Genomic DNA, 24,640 nt, shown 5'->3' on the forward strand with positions numbered 1-24,640 from the left:
AATAAAAGACTCTTTAACTCAAATAGCAGATAAAAACAAAGGCTATTTTGCATAACTTGTGATTAGAGTACCAATATTCCCTTAGTGTAATGATTTAAGACTTATTGTTAAAGAGTTATAGATTTTCAATGAGATTAATCACCACTGCTTTTATATAATAAGTGGAATATTATTGTAAAGAATAGGCACTAAACAACTTTCCCTGGAAGAAGAGAAGAATTAAAGACACTAAATTGTAGACTATGATAGTAAAGATACTCTTTGTGACACCAATGATGAAAACTGGAGAAAATTATCCCAAAAATGCAAAAATGAAAGCTAAAAATAACCAAATATCTTAAGAAGTTTTTGGAGAGCTATATAGTTCGGTTATTATTTTCTTTCTACATAGGTCCTCTACTTCCTCCTTGATCAATGGCATGTCAGCAGTTAGAAAATTCTAAAAATTAGATAAACCCAGCTATGCTCAGCAAACAGAGAGTATGGGATGAGAGTTTAAACATTCTTTTAATGAAAATACACTATAGCATCCCATTCAAAGAAATCCCACACCAAATACAACATCTGGCAACAAATTCATAAGCTTCAAGATAAAGAAGAAAAGACAGTTCACCAGAGTGAATATAAGTGATCACACGTAGTATGTACGATTGAATTAGATGCAGAGACTAAGCACAATCGTGCTCGAAAGGAGAAAACCTAAGAAAGTTTTCCATCAAAACAAATTAAAATTCAAACTTCTAGGGCATTACTCGTAAGCAGGGATTTAAATTGCGGTCGCGTTGTGTTTATCGCGGTCACTGCGGGTATAATATTTGATTTTTAGTAATATCAGACAATGGTCTTTTATAGATTATATGCCTCTTAAGTCCACTTAAACTTGTATCCTCAAAGAACTGAGATAATACTCAATCTGCAGGGTTAATATCCATAATATTCAATCAACAGTAAACTATAATTGTCAAAAAATTAAAAACAAAGTCATTTTAAATTGAGTAACAAGACCTCCCACTAATACACTCCATTAATTGTTAAGACATTATTAGCTTTTTAAGTCCACTGAAACACGCAACTTACAACAACGTCAATAACAATGAACTAGTAATTAATAATTTATAACAAGGTGATTTGAACTTGAGAGAAATAAGACCACCCAAGTAAACAAAAAATTCTACCTAAAACTTGAGCTTAACCATTTTTGCTTCAAACATAAAGCACGAGACAATTAGTTTTAGTAATAAATGTTATATACCGGTTTGACGCAGAGGAAAGTAAGTAACATAATGCCCTTAGCTGCAAGAAAACAATAACAATACAACACAAATAGGTAAATTTGTTCATCCATTTGAACCTTCAAGTACATGGATCTACCTACAATGTGATTGTATTATCATAAAAAATAAAAAATAAAAAAAAAGCTGTTAAAATTGAAATAAACACAAGACAAATTCGGTACATGTATGAATGCATATGCAAGTGCATGTGTCTGTGTACACATGCATGATGAAGCAACTAAACTCTGTTCCTTTTTCTACTCAGTTATTCAACTTCTAAATGGCATAAGAACCAGCAAAGCTTATTACCATCAAACGAAAGCAAAAGAGATCGATACCCTATAATTTTTCAAGTCATTCTTTGTGTTTGGTCATTTTTCCCCCAACTGATATGCAAAGCCGATCGCTTTACAAACTTCATTGGCCAATACTAGCCTCTTGAACATCATCAACAAGCAATAAAAATTGAAAGGAAAAGGTAGATAAAATTACGTACACAAGTAACAGAGAATAAAAGACTTTTTAACTCAAATAGCAGATAAAAACAAAAGCTATTTTGCATAACTTGTGATTAGAGTACCAATATTCCCTTAGTGTAATGATTTAAGACTTATTGTTAAAGAGTAATAGATTTTCAATGAGATTAATCACCACTGCTTTTATATAATAAGTGGGATATTACTGTAAAGAATAGGCACTAAACAACTTTCCCCGGAAGAAGAGAAGAATTAAAGACACTCAATTGTGGACCATGATAGTAAAGATACTTTTAGTGACACCAATGATGAAAACTGGAGAAAATTATCTCAAAAATGCAAAAATGAAAGCTAAAAATAACCAAATATCTTAAAAAGTTTTTGAGAGCTATATTGTTCGGTGATTATTTTCTTTCTACATAGGTCCTCTCCTTCCTCCTTGATCAATGGCATGTCAGCAGTTAGAAAATTCTAAAAATTAAATAAACCCAGCTATGCTCAGCAAACAGAGAGTATGGGACGAGAGTTTAAACATTCTTTTAATGAAAATACACTATAGCATCCCATTCAAAGAAATCCCACACCAAATACAACATCCGGCAACAAATTCATAAACTCCAAGATAAAGAAGAAAAGACGGTTCACCAGAGTGAATATAATTGATCACACATAGTATGTACCATTGAATTAGATGCAGAGACTAAGCACAATCGTGCTCGAGAGGTGAAAACCTAAGAAAGTTTTCCATCAAAACAAATTAAAACTCAAACTTCTAGGGCATTACTCGTAAGTTTACTAGAAAATACCAAAATCCGAAGTTAAGGTACTTGTGATGAAGAAGATGACAACAGGGTTGATGGTGGAGGTTCTCTCTGAAGTTCCTTGACAACAGCAGCCAAAGCCTCAGGGTTTAAACCCAAATCACAGAGAGCAATGAATCGAGACCTGTATCAAGAATATTTGACATGTGAAATGCCAGATCTAGGGATTCTCGGGCAGTTCGTGCAGCTTCTGGATCCATAACACAACAGGTACAAAAAAGGGGAAAAGAAACCTTCAGATAATTATGCTTGATTCAGCAAATTTACAAATACATATTTAACAACAAACTAACAGATACATTAATAAATGCAGCTCATGAAATTATTCGAGAACTAAAACAGATTTTAAAATGGCTTTAATTGAATACAAATTAATAGACAAAACCACATGAAATCATCAAATAATAATCATCAAATAATCCCCGAAGTATATATAAAATCGAAATTCCCACTATCCAACCATGAACCAAACAACTATGTTTAGCAAAGATAATAAGCAATAATCAGAAATTCATCCATAAATCATCTAAAAGAGCCCTCAAATCAGTTACACGCGTCGAAGAACAGAAAGAAAAAGGCAAAACAATTTTCAGCTAAAATCATTCCTTACATTGAAAATATTATGAATATTGTTTCCATTCATAAATTTATTTAAAATAATCAAACAAATAAAGAAAAAAAAATCCTAACCTCGAGAGATCTTGGAAATAAGAGTTAAGAGAGATGTGAGAGCGTTTTCGAGTTGTTTTGCATTTTTTTTTTGTGAATTTCTCACGAAATTATATAATCTTGAAAAGCATTTTGGATTTCGTTCAAGCCCACTAAGCAAAGTTCCTTAACGTTGGATTAGTTGGGATTTAAATTTTTGGATCTATTAGAAAAATGGTAAGAATGAAATAAATGATCTTTGTTTGTAAATGCCATGCAACAATATTAATTAACAGATGTAAAAGAAACTACAAAATAAATATATGGATAAACTACTAAAATAGTTATTTTTATTTGTCTCATGTTATATTTTAATCATTTATATTTGAAATGTTATAATTCGACACTCCAAATGCAGAAGTGAATCTTCAGCCAAGTAAATTAATTAATTTTTTATTAAATAAATTTAATTAATTGAATTTTCTAAATTAATTAATGAAAAATATTTATTTGATTTTCCGAAATAATTAGGGGCGAAGCCAGAACAAATTTTTAGGAAGGTCGAATGAAATTTTAATTTTTTATAGTCTATATATTTATAATTTTTAAATGATTAAATAGAATTTTTATAATTTTAGGGGGGGCAAATTACAATTTTACATTTACTAATTTAAAATTTTAAGAAAAATTTAAGGGCCTAAACATAAATTTTCCAATTTAGGGGGGGGCCAGGGCCACTGCCAGCTCCCCCCTTATATTCGCCACTAGAAATAATCACAACCAATGCATCATATTAATTCTTGAATTGAAAAAAAAAAAAAAACCATTGGTCCTTTTATTTTTTGCAAAATGATGGTTTCTTTTCATGTTTTTCCATGACAGACAAAAAAGACATTCTTATATTTCTTTATTTGTTTATTGTAGGCATTCTTTTTCTTTTTCTTTGTCATTCTGCTCTTCTCTTCTACCATGGTAACAAAAAAAATTCAATTGTTGCTTCTTTTTAAATCGGGGAAAATTGGCTCTTAGGATAAAATTTTGTATTCTATTTTCATAAAAAAAAAATTATCATCCCAACTAAACATTCACTTTATGCACAAAATGATGAGATTGAAGAAACTAGGAGATTGTTTAATGAATCTCCGGTTTAAGATGTATTTACATGGACAGCGATGGTGTCTGGTTATGTGCAGAATGGACAGGTTGATGAAGCTAGGGAAACTTTTGAGCAAATGCCACAAAAGAATATTGTTTCATGGAATGCAATGATTGCAGGCTATGTACAATGTAAGAGAATGGACATGGCTAGGAAATTGTTTGACAAAATGCCATTTCGAGATGTCACTACCTGGAATACAATGATCAGGGGGTAGGCTCGGAGTGGTGAGATAGCTCATGCTAGGGACTTTTTTGATCGAATGCCTCGACGTAATCCTGTTTCTTGGGCAGCAATGATTGCTGAGTATGCTCAAATTGGTTATAGTGAAAAGGCTTTACGCCTTTTCGTGGACATGAAAAGAGACGGAGAAAGGTTGAATAGGTCATCATTTGCATCTGCCTTGAGCACGTGTGCGCATATTGCTGCTTTAGAATTGGGGATGCAGTTGCATGGGCAGCTGGTCAAGGCAGGATATGAAAGTGGGTCCTTTGTTGGAAATACCCTGCTTTTAATGTACTGCAAGTGTGGAGTCATAGAAGAAGCTTGTAGTGCATTTGAAGAGATAATGGAGAAGGACATTTTCTCGTGGAATACAATGATTTCTGGTTATGCAATACATGGATTTGGTAAAGAGGCCCTAAAGATTTTCGAGTCAATGAAGGCTGCTGGTTTCAAACCAGACGATACAACTATGGTAATTATTAATTAATTTTAAAATTTAACCTGCTATTGGAAATACTCTGGCCATATGTTATTAATTCATTTCCTTAAACATATTCCACACTCAAGATATGGTGTCAACCATGCCCCAAAAATAGCATTTAAAAAAAGAATCACATGTCCTACCCTAGTGGTTAACTTGAGGTTTAGCTGAGATGAGTGTTAAAACGGCTTATCTTCTCAGAAATGAAAGGAATGTTTTAATCTGATGCAATACTGTTTCGATTTTCTATGGCAACCTTCGTCTAGGAGAGGCAATCGAGAAAACTCTTTAAATGTGGAATATTTTCTTCTACGTCATATAGTTCGTAGTTTTTTACTCGTGTAGTTTATTGTTTCAGGTCGGACTACTGTCAGCTTGTTGTCATGCTGGCTTAGTGGATAGGGGCATGGAATATTTCTACTCGATGAACCAAGATTATGGTAAAACAGCAATTTTACAACACTATAATTGCATGGTTGATCTTCTTGGCCGAGCTGATCGATTGGATGAGGCCCAGAAGTTGATCAGAAACATGCCCTTTGAACCAGATGCAGCAACATGGCGTGCTTTACTTGGTGCAAGCAGAATTCATGGCAATACCAAATTAGCTGAAATGGCTGCGGATATGATTTTCGAAATGGAAACTGAGAATGCAGGAAGGTGTGTTCTTCTCTCAAATTTATATCCAGCTTCTGGTAGATGGGATGATGTTAGTAAGGCGCGATTGAAAATCAGGGATACCGGCGTGGAGATAGCACCAGGGTGTAGTTGGCTTGAGGTCTAGAACAAGATCCATACATTTTCAGTTTGAGTCAAGATTGAAATTTCAAATTCAATAAATATTATAACTAAAAATGACCAAATAAGTGCTAATTTAAATAAAATAATAAACTACACCTTTAGTCATCCAATTTTCATAAATTTTCATTCTAGGCACCTTTAAATTTATGCTTTGGGTTTAAAATAGATGCTAATTTAAAAAGTCGTGAAAATTATAAAAATTATTTATTAATTATAGACATCCTACGTGGAAAATAGAAAAAAAATGAGTTGGAATCTCATCTTGGATTTTTGTCTAGAGTGCTTAAAATGATTTAAACAATGATGCTTAAAATATAAACATTTTTTTGTGTTTAAAATGAAAATTTATTAAATTTAGGTGATCTTCTATAGAGTTTACTCTTATCCAAATAAAAGAAATGTAAGAATCTAAAAAAGCAAAACCTTAAAACAAACATCAATCCCATAAGTAGTATTTTTTTTCTTTTTTAATTTCTTCTTCTCACCTCGAAGTCTCAAGTGGCACTTCTATCTAGTTGTTCATGCTCAGCCTTCATCTTCTCACTATGTAAGAATGACAATGGAGTGAAGTAGGGTGGGGCAAATGTTGTTAAATTTATCATCACTCCACAATTGTCATACTTTACAATTTACAACACCAATTGTTTTACTTCACTATGAATGTAGAATCTCGAAAACCACTACTACGTTCGTGAATGTTGATGCATCCAAACCTAACCCACTTCAATTGAATTTTCGCTATTTATTTTTAATATTTTTAATTTTTTAAATGGAAGTAAATATTTAAGCATAAAAATATGAATATTTTATTACATATTATTACACTTTTACCTTTTTAATAATTATATATGTACAATGATAATATAGCAATTTCGTATAGTGAAGTGGGGTGGGATAAATCAAGCAATTACCATAACCACTCTATACCCACTCTCTCCTAAAAAATTGCATCCCACCCCACATCCACTTTTCAAAAGAAAAAATCCATTCCATTCGGAACAGATTAGCTCAAGTTTTGCTGTCATTTTGATCCAATGTGCAACGTCATACATGAACTTTGATTTTGGGAGATTTTATACAAAAAAACTTGATTTGATTTAATTTTCACAAAATCACTAACGATGTTATCAAATTAACACTATTTTCCATTTATATATTACATACACAAACAATTATATTAATTCGATTTTAAAACAAATTTATGTGTTAATTTCTTTAAATGCATACAATTGACTCAAATTCAAATTTTCATGTATACATATAAACTAAAATTCGAGTTTCATGTGAATAATTACACCAAATCAAAATTTATGTATCAAATTGTACATTAAACCAAAGTTCATGTATAAATTATAAATTTATCCCTTTTTAAATCTTGGCCCATGTCCATTAGCCGTTACTAGTTTTACAATTTAGACCCAATCTTAGTCCAAGAAATTTGGGTTCTTAGGGTTAGGGCACATCACATCATCATTCTTTTAGATCTTTTACTGATTTGTTTCTTTGCTGCTCCTGTAATTGCCGGTTGCCGTCTAAACTAAGTAATCCTGTTATATTTTAGGGTTTTAGCGTTCAGTTCCCACAACCCTAGAAACAGAATTGGGAAAATCAACTTCAATCAATGGTTTCAATGGTCAGTGGCTCAGCGGAGCCTCTCTCTGCATCGGGTCGGAGCTCAGAGAAGCTGAGCCTCCCATCCCTCCAATCCAAAATGAAAACTGATCCGGAAGGCTATGAAACGGAGCTCCATCTCATCCGCAATCAATTCTATTCCGCTCTTGAGCTATTTCAACAGCAAGCGGCTCTGAATTTCTCCTCCATCAGTGGCGTCGGTGCTGACCCAACTGTGGCTAAGGACCTCAGTGACCGTGCCATGTTCTTGGCCCATGTCACGCCGTTCTATCCCAAGCAGCTCGCTGAGTTCCCTTCCGATCTCGCAGCGTTTCTGAAATCATCTGCAAGGACTCTTCCGTCAGGGCTTAGATTCCATGCCACTCAAGCCGTCATTCTCCTCGTTAACCGGAAGGTGACTACGAAAAATTAGTTCGTTGTGAAAGCTCAATTGGGCATTATTCTTGGATGTTTTGAATTTAACTACAAGTTTTGAATTTTGGTATTTGGCAGATTATTGATATAAAGGACACTTTATCGTTGTTCATGGAATTGCAGACACTAGATGATAGGAATTTGAGGAAATTAGCATTTTCTCATGTTGTTCATAGCATTAGAAGAATGAACAAGAATCATAAGAATGAGGCCAAGAATCGCTCCCTTCAGAATATCTTGTTTGGCTTATTGCAGGTCTTTGAACAATTCCAGTTAACAAAGCCATTGGAATAGTAGTTTACCTGATTTAGAATGTTGGCTTATTTTTTAAAAATATTTCTTATTTTTATTACAGCAAGATGATGAAGCAAAAGCGAAAAGGTCTCTAATTACTTTATGTGAACTTCATCGAAGAAAGGTTTGGTTTGATGAAAGGACAGCAAATGCAATTTGTATGGCATGTTTTCATTCATCTTCTAGGTATGTATGATTTTTGTATGGTTAATAGTTGTTGTTTATGCTGTTGAGTGTTTAGTGAGTAAATTGTTTGTATTTGGTTTTGCAGAATAATGATTGCTGTGCTCTCTTTTCTCCTTGATTATGAGAAGATTGAAAATGATGATGAGGATTCAGATGATTTAAGTAGTGAAGATGAAATGACACAAAATCCCCACGTTGTTATCAGCAAAGAGACAGTTTACAAGGTTATTTCATCCTCTGATTCATTTTCAATTTTTTTTTTCTTTGATCCACTCTCATTTTTTGTTATTAGTGCCAGCTAAGTAATGTTTCCTTGTTCCTTGCTTAAAATACTCTTGGCTTTGGTAGCTATAGGATAAAACAAATAAGTTTTTGGTAATTGAAAAATACATATATATATACACGGCTGATGTATGGAATTTCCATGCTTAGCTGGTTTTTTCCTTTTAAGAATTCTAGTTGCTTGCTGTTTTTCTTTAGATCACAATATATATGGTTGGTTTTAATGAATTTACAGGCACACCATAAGGGTACAGCTGCTAGCAAGAAGAAAAAGAAAGCGAAACTACAGCGTGCTATTCGTAGCATGAAAAGGCAGCAACGCCTGTCATCAGAAAGTAGCAATTGTAGTTATTATTCACCCCTTTATCATCTGAAAGATGCACAGGTTAAACCCTCTTCTAACACCTTATTTATCACATTTGCTGTAATAATGTCTTTTGTAGAAATCATAAAATTCTGTTTTGCACCCAGGGATTTGTAGAAAAGCTTTTTTCTCGCCTTCAAACCTGCAATGAACGATTTGAGGTGAATGCTTTTCCTGATGTTTCTAATTTGGAAGATTTTACACTGCCCCACGTGGCAGATTCAACCTTCTGTAGCAATGATACTGTTTAGTGTTTTTTCTATTATTTTACATATTTCCTTGTGAATTGAACGCCTGACTTCAGGTTATAAAAGTTTTAGTTACGCTTACGTGTAGTTTGCTTTGACCTGTTAATTACCTCTTAATGCCTCACTAATTTCGATTTCCTCCTTTCTTTAACTTCAGGTTAAAATGATGATGTTGAAAGTAATTGCTAGAACAGTTGGCCTTCACCGTCTGATATTATTAAATTTCTACCCTTTTCTTCAAAGATATGTTCAGGTATATTATCTATATTCAAGTGTTCTATTATAAACATAAGACTTGCTCTTGTTAATATGTGCCAAATATATTCTTCTTCTGCAGCCTCATCAGAAAGATATCACTAATTTACTTGCAGCAGCGGTTCAGGCCTGCCACGATATGGTATGGTTTTCGATTTGATAGTTTGAATGCATCATTTTAACTACTGTTTTTTATTCTCTTCGTACATTAGCTTTCTCTGGTTTCCTGCCACCAATTGAATCTTGTTTAAGCAGGTTCCTCCTGATGCAGTTGAGCCATTGTTCAAACAAATAGTAAACCAATTTGTTCATGATCGTTCACGCCCAGAGGTATTGATTGTTGCTTAAAAGCTGCTTTATATACCATTTTTCCTTTTACTGATTGATCAAATATTTGCTTCATGTTTTAGGCCATTGCTGTTGGACTGAATGTGATAAGGGAAATATGCCTGCGCATGCCTTTGGTAACTATCTATGTCATTTGGTTTCTGAATTCAGCCCCCCAACCACATGCACATACAAAATATGAAATTGACCTTATAAATCCCTTTAAAATGAATTAATCGCTATAAGTTACTGTTTTATTTCATTAGTGCATTCACTTATGCAGACTATATTGCTTAAAATCTTTTAAGACTAATCATTTATTTCTTGGTACTAGTTGATGACTGAAGATTTGCTACAAGATCTCGTATTGTATAAAAAGTCACATGAGAAGGCAGTTTCAGCTGCAGCTCGCTCGCTCATTACTTTGTTTAGAGAGGTATATATTTGTCTTTAGGTCTTCCTATACTTCTGCTTTGTTTCTTCTTGTACCTTGACTACTGCATGTTTCTCCTCTTGTTTTATTCTCAGGTTTGCCCATCACTGCTGGTTAAGAAGGACCGAGGCCGTCCAATGGACCCTAAGGCAAAACCAAAGTCATATGGAGAAGTCAATGTCCTTAGCAATGTCCCTGACATTGAACTATTGGAACAAGACGATGACATTGGTGGCAGTGAGGATGATGAAAGTGGAGATGAGGCTGTATCTATTAGTTCTGATGATGGCAATGAAGACAATGATGATGAAGAAAGCCAGTATACTGCAAATGATGGGAGTGAGGATGAAGATGTATTGGATGAAGAAGGTGATGAGAATGACAGTGTTGATGAATACGAGAGTGACATTGATGATGCCAATGAGGATGACAGTGATGATGAGGATAAGGGCGATACAGAGGAGTTGGAAACTGAAGAGGATGATTATACTGAAGAAGTTAGTGGTTCTTCTAAAGCAGGTGACAGTGCTGGAGATGGTGGAAATGAAGATCAAAAGACCAAGGCAAGTAAGAGAAAATTGTCTGATTTCGAGGGTCAACTTATTGCTGCTGATACAAGTCTTCGAGCTTTAAAAAGGTTGGCAGAGGCAAAGACGAGCCATGCTTCATCAGACTCAGTGGATGGTATTCTCTCTGATGAGCATTTCCAAAGGATCAAGAAACTAAAGGTATGTTAAGTACGTTCTAACGAACCTAAAGATCAAGTTTACACCTTGTGCAGATTGATTTATTACACTTTCTATTGTAAGAAATATACTTCAAGACAAAGTTTCAGACATGGTAAACTCATCTTTTGGGGGCTTTCATTTATCTTATTAGGCTAAGAAGGAAGCAAAAACTGCTTTGGCTCAACAAGGGTTTAAGATTCCAAGTTCTGATCAACTAAGTTTCAAACGAGTAGATCCCTCAAAGCTTGAAGTATGTATTCTCTGTCTTAACCGATAAATATACTTTTCCGAGTCAATTACTGTTCCTATAAACGTGTATTCACAAAGTTCTATGCATTCTACTTAGGCCCATGTCCGACTCAGGCTTAGCAAGGAGGAAAGGCTAGCATTGGTAAAAGCAGGCAGGGAAGACAGAGGGCAGTACCAGGCTCGAACTGCCATCAAACAGAAAAAGGTATTTTGGTTGCTTTTACAACTTATGCTTTTTATGCTTTTGGGGTTTGAACGTTTTGTCCATTTAGATTTCCTTAAGGATAAATTCTGTTATTAGTCTCTGTACTTTATGAAAGTTATGCATTTAGTCACTATCCTTTAATTTGGTCATTTTTAATCCCTATACTTTTCGAATTATAAAATTTCAGTCCTTACCAATCAATAACCATTGAATTCATTAAGTTCTGCTATTTTTAAAATTTGATGCAGCAAACATATCATCATGTGTAATGTCATGTTAGCTTGTTATTTTCACATATTACTCACTAAAATCTAATTAATGGATTAACGACTATAATTTCTGTCAAGACTGAAATTTTAAAATTCGATAAAGTATAGGAATTTAGAATGATCCAATAAGAGAATATATAACCACAACTATATGCATGGTACAAGACTAGTAATTAAATTTAATCAAACAGATTTGACTGACTCTTTGAGTCAAGATTAAAATTTTAAAATCGAAAAAGTATAAAGACTAAAATTGGTCAAATAGAAGTACAGTGACTAATTGTAGAAATTAACCTTTCCTTGACATGATATGCACTATCCATTTAGATGTTGGTATTAGTTTTAGAAATATTAGTTCACCTGTAAGAGGATAAGTCTGGTAGAAAGAGAAAAAGCTTGGATTTACTAATGGTGCTAGTCTGTTAACTATTTGTTTTGTTTCCTTTTCGTGTTGGACTTGTGTATGCAGACTGGTGGTTTAAGCAACCGTCAGAAAGATCACAAGAAGTATATGCCGCTTGCTGCGAAGAAAGCCAAAGCTCAAAGATCTCGACAAGAGAAAAATAAGAAGAAGTCACGTTCTGGCAAACAGTTCCGTGGGAAGAAAGCTTGGAAGCAATGACAACATTATTTGTAACATTCATACTATTTCCATCCAACACAGGAATGCAATGATGTTTGAGCTGGATTGGTTGGTACTGGATTTGGCTGTGTATCGGTTTGGAGAATGGCACTGGATTGGTTGAACCATGAATCGATACAAACTGATTGAATTGGTGAAAAAATCAATTGAATTGGCAGTTGAGTTGGTTTTTTTTTAAAGATAAAAGCTTGACCAGTTCAATAAAAGTACAAATGTTTAACAGTTTTATTTATATCTTTCCTTTTTGAGAACATGTTACGGTAGAGGTTTTTTCTTGTAACTTGACATTGTGTTGAAATGGATATTAAAACAGAAATTTTGACTTTGTTACTGCATGATAATGCGATATGTATATTTTTTTTCTGGTAATTGCTTATGCATTTTATATTTTCTTTTGATTAATATGTTTATGTTGTTGGATTATTAAAATTCTTTAATTGATTTAATATTTAATATTTTTTAAAATTATTTGACATATCTGGATTTTATAATATATAAGATAGTTAAATTGATTAAATATTATTTTGGTAAATAAATATCATCCCTTATTATTACAGTAAAAAATTATTAAAAATATATTATTTTGATATCTTTTCCGAAGTTTTACTTATACGAGCATTATAAATAAATAATATAAAAGAACAGAGATCGAAATTGGAAAAGATGAGAATTCAGCTTTGAGAGAAAATTGGGCATTTGAGGGTGGTTTGAATGGGCTAGCGATCCCAGGTATTCATTGATAGAAAGGGAAGAGGGCCCAGCATTAGAGTGGTGCACGCGCAACACAGGAAACCAGTTTACCTAATTGGGTAAAAGATTGGTTGATTTGACTAGACATGGAGTTGGATCGAATAATGCCTAATTGCATTTAAATTTGTCAGAAAGATGAACCGGCATTTGTAAAAACAAATTTATTTACATCGATTCTTTTGTATTTTCTTGCATTATACATATAAATTTTAATGAATTCAATATCTTTCACTATGTATAAAATAATTGTTTTTATTTTATTATACTCAAAAGTACAAATGACAATATCCTGAACTCACTTGTTGAATTTTTTATTCCACTAAGATATACAAAATACAAATACATTTTAGTCAATTGTCAAACTTCGAATGGCTATGTTTTCTTTTTTCACATGGTACAAGTGAATTCTTATCTGTCGACCAGTAACGAAGAAAAAAACTCCACAAACAATATTGAATGATGTCATCATTCTCAACCTGCATGTACCATTCTTTCTGTTCAACTGGCAATTTTAGGATAATAAGACAGTTACCATACAAAAGACATTTACCGATGATCAAACTGACAAACTATCAATTCGTCAGTAAAGCTGGTTTAACCAATTTTAAATAAATCAATATTAAAAATTTAATTCAATCATCCCGTATTGATTCTTAGATCAATTGAGTCAATACTCTTTCTCTAAACCGATATTGCGTCTGATTCCCAATTCAATCAATATGACCCGCTATTCTAGCCAAATTCAAACAACCTTGATTGCCACATCAAAAACTACTAAAAGGAGGGAATTTTTTTTATGATCCATAGAAAGCTTCAATGATCTAAATTGAATTGTTCTGCACCAATAAAAGAACTGTGGAATTGATCCACAAGCATAAAACTAAAAACTGATACAATTTTCAGCACAAAATGAAAAGTAAACCCAGAAAAACAAAACAGGTCATTCAAGTTCAACGTCAGACGATTGCACCTGGAAGGTATGTGACAGAGAGTCATTCACAGTCAGCTACTACTTGAGTCGTATCCACTTTCATCCTCTTGCTAGTTCTTTTCTGATCAGAATCGGGAGGAGGATTCTTGGTTTTCTGGGCAGTTTCACTGTCACCAGAACCTATGTCTGCATTTTCCTCTGACTCGTCCACCTGTTCCTCACTCAACTCTTCAACAGCGTCCTGATTCTCCTCACTCTTTTGCTTCAGTGACTCTATCACACCCATTAGTTCTCGGTTGACCTAACACATTAGTTCCGTAAACTTAGTTACAACCAACTGAAGATAGTAGAATTGTCCAGCAAGTAACCTTATAATCTATTTTCAAGCAACTTTTTTTCTGAAAGCAAAACATTTCTGCAAATAACATGACACACCTGAAGGTTTTGAAGAAAATCAGAGATATCGGTTGGGCAAGAAGGACAATGGAGCACATTTTTTTGTGATCTAAGTGTCCGGCCACCTTTGCTTCTCTCTCGAATAGCAGTCTTACCAGAAAATGCAGCTTCAAAACAAGATTTGCAGAAGTTGTGGGCACAAGGAGTTGTAACTGGAAGATTCATAACTTGCCGACAGATTAGACAACTAAACTCTGCACATAAAGCATACCACAAATCAGTAAGAAAGCTTTCGGGAGAGATGAATAAATACGTATTAAGCATATATTTTATTTACAGTTAAAGTACCTAGGAGGTCGCTGTATCATAGGGACTAGATTAAATTATTCCCTCTATTATTCTATAGAACAATTTAGTCCCTATACTATTAAAAAGAATCAAATCAGTTTAAATTGTAACATGGTTAACATTTACTGTATAAAAAATAACTTCAAAATTATTTTTTTTCAATTGTAGTTAAATTGCAAACAAAAAAATTCCATTACAGAAGAATCAAAACTTTAGAAATATTAACTCTGTTAAATGGTAAAATGTTAACTTTATTCCAATTAAGCCTTGTTGGATTCTTTTTAATAGTAAGGGGACTAAATTGATCCATTTAATAGTAGGGGGACTAAATATTAACTCTGTTATGGAAGGAAAAAGAGAACAACCTTTGAGTAGTCTTTCTCTTACAGTTGTAGTATGTGCTTGCCTTATAGCTTTCCTTGCCCTTTTCCTTTCTTCGAGATCAGCCGCATTCACTGGCTTTTTGCTAGGAGGCGGTGGTTTTTTCCATCTCCAGCGATTGTCCTCTTCCTAATTGAATTAAGAATTACACAAGCATGTGGAAAGAGGAATCAGATTGTAGGTGTGATATCAAAGACCAACCTCTAAAAGGGAGGTGTTTCACTATTTAACTCCACTAGTTATAAATGATAAAATGAATTCTCCAACACAAAATACTCACAACAACGTTTGTCATCAAATTGAATTCTATTTAGCAGATGAAACCTTATTAGAAAAGAAAATGAAAATAAAGAAATCTCAGTAGAAACTGCATCTCTTACATCAAAGTCCCATGATGGACTTTCCTTTCTCTCAAATACATCAGTTGCCTTCTTCAGCTCGGGAATGGCTGGTAAGGGCCTAGGTAGATCTCCATGATCATCACTACATTATTAATGTTCAAGAAAGCTTAGTGGAGCTAAAGAAGAGAGGAGAGCAGTAGCCCACAAATATATATATGAAAGGCAGAAACCTTGTCCAAGGGGCTGGCTCATTGTCGCATCTCACAAACAAATATCGGCAAACTTTAAATCCCTGATGAAAGAATATCCTATCAATAAACTAATCTATAAAGATCTGAGTAGCAAGCAACTTTGATGTGTCTGATAGATATATGATACCTGTATTCCAACTTTTCTCCAACATTTTTCAATTCTGTAAATTCCATCATATCTCACACCTTTCTCTGGGGCATATGAAGAACGTTTTTCTTTGTGAGACCTACACATCAAGAAAAAACAAAAGTTTTTAGTAAGTAAAAATAGCTTCATTGGAGTAGGTCTCTATGATAAGACTGTTGACTCAAGAAGCAAACATCTAACATGGATTGATTTGGCACAACCAAGACAAAGAAACCCATTGCCGTTGGAACCTTAAAAATGAAATTTTAACCTATTATTGAAGCTTCAATTGCCCTTTGCACACATATTGACAACCAATTATAGAAACAAAGAGAGTTAAGCTTCATGTAATGAGAATTGCCTTACAACTCGGACAGGATAGCCCATTTTGCAGCTTACTCGCAAAGCCTCATTCATCTTCTCAAATTTTTGATCAAATGACTGTTCCTTGTTTGTCCGCTTATTTCCACTGAGATCTCTACCCCCACTGCCATCAACACCCAGAGATATAAACAATTGTCAAATGGCCACATGAAAAAACATCAATAGATAAACTTCTTCAGCTAACAAGGAAAAAGATAATAATATTGACACTCTGTAACTGACTGTTCTTGAATAAATAAAGTATTAAACAGTAACAAATCATTAACATCCGCTGGACTAAACAGTCATCAATGCACTTTCATTTTACAAACATGTACAATGAAAATGATGGGATAGCATGCTACTCATATGTATAACCTTTTGAAACAAACCTTCCTGTGTACAGAAACCACTCCCCATGATCCTCGTCATCCTCATAACCTCCTGAGAGAGCTACAGATTGAGCACCATAGTTCGACTGACCAGCAATGCCTGCAACATGTGGAAGGTGAGCACCCCATTGCCGGCATTCCAATCTGTCTTCCCAACATTCACCAACAAGCACACCCTGGTTTCTAGCTGGATCATTTTCAGCTGTGATTGGTCCAAAATGATCAGGTGGTACAGTCACAAATATCTTCCCACTAGCAGCATTAGCTTTTCCAGGTTTTTGTGCTCTCTCTGTAGTGAAAGCCTTGTCAGGCCGATCTTGATTTTGTACAAAATGGTAAACTTTCATAGGCCCTGTAGCTACATTTGATTTCGATAGCTTTGCCATTCTTATAACAGATACAAGTGTAGAATTAATACGAGGCTGACTTGCCATTTTGGGGGGAATTGTTGAGCGACATTTTGCACAAGTACGCTTCCCTTGCCCTATCCATTTCTGGAAGCATTTAAGGCAGAAATTGTGGCCGCAAGGTGTCTGTAGCAACATGAATTACACATATATCAACATTTTATATGCATAAACATGTAATGTAACTATTCATCCTTAAGGGAATTAAGGGCCAAGAAATCAAAAGTAAATTAAAACCCTTTACAACTTTGAAGATGAAAACAAATATCTGACTCCAATGACATAACAACCGCTTTTGATTATAAACATTAACAAACTAGTTGAAACTAAATAGCCAAAACATAATATGACATGTAACTCAAAAGAATAGCATCACTTATAATTGCAAACTAGATGGCCTTTTAAAGCTGCATACTATAATTAAGTTCACAAGTAATTCAGTTTCATGAAGTGAAACATTTTGAACAGAAAAGAAAAATACTATGAAGCTACAATATAAGATTCATGCTATATATTTTTTTTCATTTATTTGTTCCTTTCTTCAAATATATTTACGTTAAATATCATTCGTATTTGCATCTAACTTTTTACCAATTGATTTTTATAAATGTATTTGATCAAAATAACACAGCTTAAATTTAAAGCACCATCTAGGGGGGAAAGGGCTAGGACGTTAAACGATAATGAACTCAGCAGAGCTTAACATTTCTGAGAATAACATTGGGGGAAAACAAAAGAAAAAAAACGAACCGTAACAGGTCTGTCAGGTAACTGCATGCAAAACGAACAGTTTAAGCTTCCATCAAGAACGTCCAAAAATGAGCTCTCTTTCTCTTTCCCTTTCTTCTCTTTATCCCCATCTTCTTCGACTCTCCCGCTCACCAGCTCCTGCCTCTTCCTCGCCTTCTCCTTCTCCGTCAACGATTCATCCGACTCTATTGCCCTTATCGCTGCGAATAGCTCGCTAGAGGTCCCATCTAAGGCGCCCGCAGCAGAAGGAAGAGGATCTCCGGAACAGTCAGGGCACTGCCATTGCAATGTAGAAGCTAGGGTTTCGGGAGGAGAAGCCAAGCAAGCCACGTGCCAAGGAGTCGCGCACGTGCTACAAGTCAGGGTTTCCTCCGCGAGAGGGGTGACCTTGCAGCGCATGCACGCGCCGTCTCCGTCGCATGGAAGCTGGACGCTATCGTGCGCCATTAGTGACAAGCAATGAAATGTTGATGCGCACGTTAAGAGACGTCGGATTTGGTGATGGGACTTTCGAGAGAAATCAAAAAAAAAAAAAAAAGAGATGGAGATTGGGCAGAAATGGTTGAAAGAAATATTTTACATATATTGAAAAAGAATTTGAATTTCAAAAAATGGAGGGGAACAGAAAATTTGCGCTTGACGATATTGACCTTGCTTGATTCATTTTTTAAGTTTCTGCCATTTTAATTTTGAAAATTACTATTTAAATTCTGATAAAACAAAGCTTTATAATTTCAATAATCTACATACAAAAATACAAATAAACCATTTTAATATTTTAATAATTCATTTAATTTTGATTTGGAAAAATATATCAATAACCATCCAACTGCTTATTGTCCGGGACCAGAGGGAGGGACTGCTTCGGAATTGATGATAAATATATAATTATGAAGGTTCTACCCTTTTGACTTTGCCTTTATTGAAAAATAATAATAATTAGATAAATATGACTTAAGAAAAAGTAAAATTTATATAAAATAATTTAATAAATAACACTTTCAATTTTAATTTCTTATTTGATATATTTACTCAAACATTCCATTTTTTATTTTTTAATATATTTATTAAAACGAATTCAGTAATTAATTCACGTTTTATAGTTCATTAATAATGTAAATACTAGTTATAAATTTAAAAATTATTCTATATCTAAAACAAAAATCCAACTCTCAATTATTAACTAAAATTAGAAAAATTCTTATTATCTTGTCTGACTTCCACGTGAAACACCACCATTCTAATTCGTCATTCTTGAGATATAATAAAATATTATAATAATAATAAAGGGCGTTACTTTAGAGACACGAAAACAACCACCCACCATTTTAAATTCGGCCATGCTATGGGGGTAGCTTGTATAGTTGTTGGACAAAGTAATAGATCACAATAAATTAAAAATTAAAAATTAAAAAAATTAATAATAGTGTAATTTATAACTGTTTAAGGACTTAGCTGTAGAGCTCTTACTGGTTCGGGTTCGGCCAGTCCGTGATCTTATTTAAAATATATATTAAATGTAGATTTTTTTTTGGTCCGACCCATTGTTTTAGTGTTTAAATATTAATAAATTATAAAAATATATATTTATGTTATTGTTAATTTTTACCTATTTTGTAATTAAATTTTTTTATTTAAATTAAATTAAGACTAATTCAATGATGTAATTCAAAATTGAGTCAACTAAACCTATCAACTCATGTACAAGTCTAGTAAATTGGTGATAACTTAAGTCAATAAAATAACTTGAAATTTTGAAGATTTTAATAAAAATGTTATGTTTAAAAATTTAAAATATAAGTCAATTTTCGGATTTAATAAACGAGATTTAAGCCTCATCTTATTTTTTTTAATTTTATAATGTTATTTCTCAATCTTATATTACATGAAAAATAAATATAGGGTTTTTATTTAAAATTTTAATAAAAACTAAATATTAGCTAAAAATAATATATGTTATAGGAATTAGAATATGCAACACGTTTAAACACAATTGAATTGACTATTTATAAATATGAATGAGTTAGTATAAATTTAAATTTCATAAATTGAGTTTGACTAAACTTGAACATTTATATATAATGTAAATATCATACATGAATTGAACTCCAACCTAATTCAGTTCAAATTAGTTTATTTAGTTTTTAAAATTATTCAAACTATCATTCATGATTTGAATTTATTCTCAATCTTTTATATCAATCGGGATTTTGATTTTATTTTTATAAAAGAAAAATGCTTTATGACTTGTAGGTATTATTTGATAAAATTTCTAGATATTTTTTCATAAACGTTTCTAAAAAAATAAAATTTAAAGTAAGTAAACAACAACAAATTGTACATATATTTTAAATGTGTGATATTTCTAAGCATTTATCAATAATTTTAATATAACCTTTTTTTTAACTATTCACATAGAATAGTAAGGAATTCAACGTCTTTTAAATAAAGTTTCCCTTATTCAAAATTTTATTTCAACTTTAAATTTAATTAAAATTTAATGCAACTATTAAGTACTAATAAATATCTTTAAAAAATCATTCTTTAATATAATTTGCTCATATTTCATTTACGCACTATTTATTCCTTTTGATCCAAAACGTTAATTTTCAACATTTCTTACCTGGATAAAAAAAACCTTTCTAGATTTTCACACAAAAAAAATAATTAGATTTTTTAAAAGTCGAGATATTTTTTCTAGTTAGGAGGTTATTCAAAATTTGAGCGAAATTAAATAAAAATATTAAGATCATAAAATGAGTTTAGACAAATAAATTAGGACTTTCAAAATATGTGCAAAATTTAGATTCTAAAATTCAAAGTCTCGATCCAATTTGATTAAACTGATCTTCAAGTTTATAATATTTTTTTCCTTTATATTATAGCATTTATATTATATGAAATAAATATACAATATTATAATATTAAGATGTTTATTTTAAAATTTAATAAAATAATATATATGTAGTAAAAGATATATATAATAAATAAAATAATAATATTTTTAAATTTATTTATTTATTTGAATAGGTTAATAATTTACCAATATTAATAAAATTGGACAAAATTTGAATCTCATCCTTCAAAATTGGACCAGGCCTAAGCAACTATCTTGGTACTAATACCAAATGGACCTTTCTCAAACCCAATTTGGCAATTGAACCCAACCAAAAGAAGTTTGAACCACAAATGAAAAACAGTAGGTCATTTTATTATAAAGATTAATTCAAAATACTCCATATATAATTAAATGGATAAGTTTAGTCATTATATAAGTAAAAGGAAATAAGTAAGACAATTTTAACATAATTAACATTTACAAATAAAAAAATATTTATTTTTTAACAAAGTTAATATTTATATAGTTTTTTTTATGATTTTTGTAAAATATTTTTTATTGAACCCCGAATGAAAAAAAGAAGAAGCATTCATATAAGTATATATATATCAAACAACAAATGTTAATTCTATAAGTTTATTTTGTTTTTCTACTACTGTCGTGATTAAATTTATTCATTTAATAATAAGACGATTGATTTGAACGATTCTTATAGTAGAGTAACTTGACAATACGTTCATAAAAATAAAAAAAACCCTACTCCTTATTGATAGAAAATAAGGCGAGAACAACTTGTTTACTAGGTTAACCCTTCCAATGAGGGAGAAATTTAAAATAAACTACACGTGAACCTTGATATAGTATGTAATGCTAAACATGAACATTGATTTTGCACAATTTTATTGTGTACATATATCACATTTTGTTTTAGAAAATTTTTTATGCAATGTGCAATATTATACATGAGCTTTTACTCTAATATAAAAATAAATATAAATTGATGTATTTTTTTAATGTGTACAATTGATTCACAGTCAAAGTTTTGTATAGATTTGAATTATAATCAAAGTTTTATGTGTATAAGTGCATGCAATCAAATTTCATACATCAAATTACATATTGAAATTTTATTTATATTTTTTTATTTATCCCTTTCAATAATTAAATTATATAAATCAAAATTATCAAATTGACTTAGGGGACCAAATTAAACGTGGATGAAACATTGAAGACCCAAAAGCAATTAATAAAAGAAGCTAAATTTAACACATCTACATCTATACTAATTTAAGACTTTAGATTGAGTTTAAGTTGGAAGTTAATCTGTAAGTATTGAAGAATAAATTTATTAAAAATTTAAAAATGAGGATTAAATTAATAAAAATATAAACATCAAACACTAATACTTGAGTGACTAAGTGGGTATTTACTTAGAAAAAATTAAAAATTACAGGGAATAACTAAAGAAATTCACAACTTTCTAACTAAGTTCCAATTTGCAAAGCCCTAATTCCCTATGGACCGGTACTATATATACTTCTTATACTCGCTCATAATCGGTTCTCAGACATTTCTTAGCCTTCACTTTCTTCCCTCTGAAACCCTAAACCGCCGCCGCCGCCCGTCAAACGCCGACGAAAATGGCTTTCGAGGGAGTAGTTCTCCGCGGCACCATGCGAGCCCACACTGACATGGTAACAGCCATCGCCACTCCCATCGACAACTCCGATATGATCGTCACTTCCTCTCGCGACAAGTCCATCATCCTTTGGCACTTGACCAAAGACGAAAAGACCTACGGTGTCGCTCGCCGCCGTCTCACCGGCCACTCACACTTTGTTCAAGACGTTGTTCTCTCTTCTGACTCCCAGTTCGCTCTCTCCGGTTCCTGGGACGGTGAGCTTCGTCTTTGGGATTTGAACGCCGGAACCTCCGCTCGTCGTTTTGTCGGCCACACCAAAGACGTGCTCTCCGTTGCTTTTTCAATTGATAATCGTCAGATCGTTTCGGCTTCTCGTGATCGAAGCATTAAGCTCTGGAACACTCTTGGTGAGTGCAAATACACGATCCAAGATGGTGATGCTCATACGGATTGGGTCAGCTGTGTTCGTTTCAGCCCAAATAATCTGCAGCCTACCATTGTTTCAGCTTCTTGGGACAAGACTGTGAAGGTTTGGAACTTGACTAACTGTAAGATTCGCAACACACTGGCCGGTCACTCCGGTTATGTGAACACTGTTGCGGTTTCACCTGATGGTTCATTGTGTGCTAGTGGCGGAAAAGATGGTGTTATTTTGTTGTGGGATTTGGCTGAAGGAAAGAAGCTTTACAGTCTTGACGCTGGTTCTGTTATTCATTCGCTTTGCTTTAGCCCCAACAGGTACTGGCTTTGTGCTGCCACTGAGCAGAGCATCAAGATCTGGGATCTGGAAAGTAAGAGTATTGTGGAAGACTTGAAGGTTGATCTCAAAGCTGAGGCTGAGAAATCTGATGTCACCGACAATGCAAACAAGAAGAAGGTAATAATATCCTTTATTATTATTACTACTACTTCTTCAAAGTCCCTTAATTTGCTTATATTTGTTTGCTAGTTAATCTGTTTTTGTTTATTTCAATGTAAATAGTTTGTGTGATACTTTAGTGGCAATGTAGCTTTACTATGATTATTTATTATTTCAATTTCATCCCAAGGATCCGATTAGCTTTTGTATTTTGACCTATAAAGATGTAGATTATAGAATTTAGCTGCTTGGTAAATACCATTTATCATAAAACTTTAGTAGCAATGTAGCTGTTCTATGAATATTTATCCTAAAACTTGCTGTACAATATATTATTAGCTGCTTGGTGAAATACCATTTACCTCGAATGAATTAAGACTGGCATTTTAATTTTAGTTACCCTTTTTTGTTGATTGATTTGTACTTCAAAAAATCATCTATATTTTCCAGAATCTTATTCTGTTTCCAGAAATTGTAATGTTTGTGGAATGGAAGTTATTTGGTGATTAGGCATGTCTATGTTTCATATGAAAGCTGCATTTGTTAACACAATCTTGCTAAGTAAAGTTTATTGTTTCCACACATACTATTGCTGTAAGCCTCAAAGCTTTGAACTTATCATGTTTTGGTACAACTCACACACCACTGATAGGAGCAAATTGCTTCCATGCACACACTACTATCTGACAATTACTGTGCCATGAGCCCTCGGCTTGGGTATGGGGTGAACACCCTTCGCTAATGGGCCAAATGCTGGGGTTCTTAACTTGTCTTTATGATACCCCAGAGTAGGTTGTGCTCTGAAATCTGCATCATTTTAATCCCTTTTAGTTGTCTTAATTAAGTTTATATTGGTTTATTTGCCGTACTGATTACTGTTTTGAGTGGCTCTCTCAATTCAGCGATTAGCTTTGTCATTTGTCAGGAGAATGATGGAATTATATTTATTATAATGCAAACAAATGTTAATCAAACAATTAAAAGAATGCCATTATTGTGTGTGGAATTTGCAGGTGATATACTGCACAAGCTTGAACTGGAGTGCAGATGGAAGCACCTTATTTAGTGGTTATACAGATGGTGTAATCAGAGTTTGGGGAATTGGTCGATACTAAGACCAACATTCATGCATGCATGTTGTGCCTTCCAATGAGTAATCATATAGTATTAAGGAACATGTAGTGATACTTTTAGTTGCTTCTCTTAGCATTTTCAAACCTTTTTAAAGATTTTGTTTAAAATGTTGTAAGGATTGCTTTTATTTTGTTTGGAGGTTTTCATTGAGCCCTATGCTCTTATGTTATTTTGGTTTGGTTGTTACATTAGAAGATATTTTACTTATTTACGTGAGTTGTTACCTTATATAAAATGTGTGCCGCAGCTTTTGAGACCGAATTAAATCTCACAAGAGTATTCAGAAAATCATCGCACTTTTTGTTACCTTGCTCCTAT

The 24,640-nt window shown here is 33.0% G+C and overlaps 4 protein-coding genes and 1 pseudogene across 5 annotated transcripts; 3 read left to right on the plus strand and 2 right to left on the minus strand.

Moving 5' to 3' along the window:
- Positions 1-2,287: 2,287 nt before the first annotated feature.
- Positions 2,288-3,450, minus strand: LOC107930956 (mitotic-spindle organizing protein 1B-like; annotated as a pseudogene).
- Positions 3,451-4,569: 1,119 nt separating this feature from the next.
- LOC107930995 (pentatricopeptide repeat-containing protein At4g02750) lies at positions 4,570-6,035 on the plus strand. Its single transcript, XM_041083819.1, has 2 exons — positions 4,570-5,072; positions 5,440-6,035. Exons 1-2 carry the CDS (start codon positions 4,638-4,640, stop codon positions 5,863-5,865), a joined length of 861 nt encoding a protein of 286 aa, XP_040939753.1. The 5' UTR covers positions 4,570-4,637; the 3' UTR covers positions 5,866-6,035.
- A 1,277-nt stretch (positions 6,036-7,312) lies between these two features.
- On the plus strand, positions 7,313-12,780 carry LOC107931040 (protein SDA1 homolog). Of its 2 annotated transcripts, none has more exons than XM_016862814.2 (15): positions 7,313-7,908; positions 8,007-8,183; positions 8,284-8,408; positions 8,494-8,632; positions 8,926-9,075; positions 9,162-9,215; positions 9,460-9,555; positions 9,640-9,699; positions 9,813-9,887; positions 9,968-10,021; positions 10,219-10,320; positions 10,413-11,045; positions 11,197-11,295; positions 11,392-11,499; positions 12,238-12,780. In XM_016862814.2, exons 1-15 carry the CDS (start codon positions 7,504-7,506, stop codon positions 12,388-12,390), a joined length of 2,430 nt encoding a protein of 809 aa, XP_016718303.2. In that variant the 5' UTR covers positions 7,313-7,503; the 3' UTR covers positions 12,391-12,780. The 2 variants fall into 2 exon arrangements, with proteins under 2 accessions (XP_016718303.2, XP_040939754.1); XM_041083820.1 differs by having other exon boundaries at positions 7,352-7,908; positions 8,052-8,183.
- A 1,162-nt stretch (positions 12,781-13,942) lies between these two features.
- LOC107931057 (E3 ubiquitin-protein ligase ORTHRUS 2) lies at positions 13,943-18,525 on the minus strand. The gene is made up of 9 exons (XM_041083821.1): positions 17,849-18,525; positions 16,692-17,224; positions 16,298-16,423; positions 15,937-16,036; positions 15,789-15,850; positions 15,598-15,700; positions 15,202-15,346; positions 14,528-14,742; positions 13,943-14,393 (listed from the first exon to the last, which is right to left on the minus strand). The coding sequence occupies exons 1-9, from the start codon at positions 18,293-18,295 to the stop codon at positions 14,154-14,156; spliced, it is 1,971 nt and encodes a 656-aa protein (XP_040939755.1). The 5' UTR covers positions 18,296-18,525; the 3' UTR covers positions 13,943-14,153.
- A 3,715-nt stretch (positions 18,526-22,240) lies between these two features.
- Positions 22,241-24,491, plus strand: LOC107931035 (guanine nucleotide-binding protein subunit beta-like protein). Its single transcript, XM_016862806.2, has 2 exons — positions 22,241-23,206; positions 24,202-24,491. The coding sequence occupies exons 1-2, from the start codon at positions 22,328-22,330 to the stop codon at positions 24,301-24,303; spliced, it is 981 nt and encodes a 326-aa protein (XP_016718295.1). The 5' UTR covers positions 22,241-22,327; the 3' UTR covers positions 24,304-24,491.
- Positions 24,492-24,640: the final 149 nt, after the last annotated feature.

This window comes from Gossypium hirsutum, chromosome A12 (assembly GCF_007990345.1).
Source record: "Gossypium hirsutum isolate 1008001.06 chromosome A12, Gossypium_hirsutum_v2.1, whole genome shotgun sequence".
Classification (NCBI taxonomy): domain Eukaryota; kingdom Viridiplantae; phylum Streptophyta; class Magnoliopsida; order Malvales; family Malvaceae; genus Gossypium; species Gossypium hirsutum.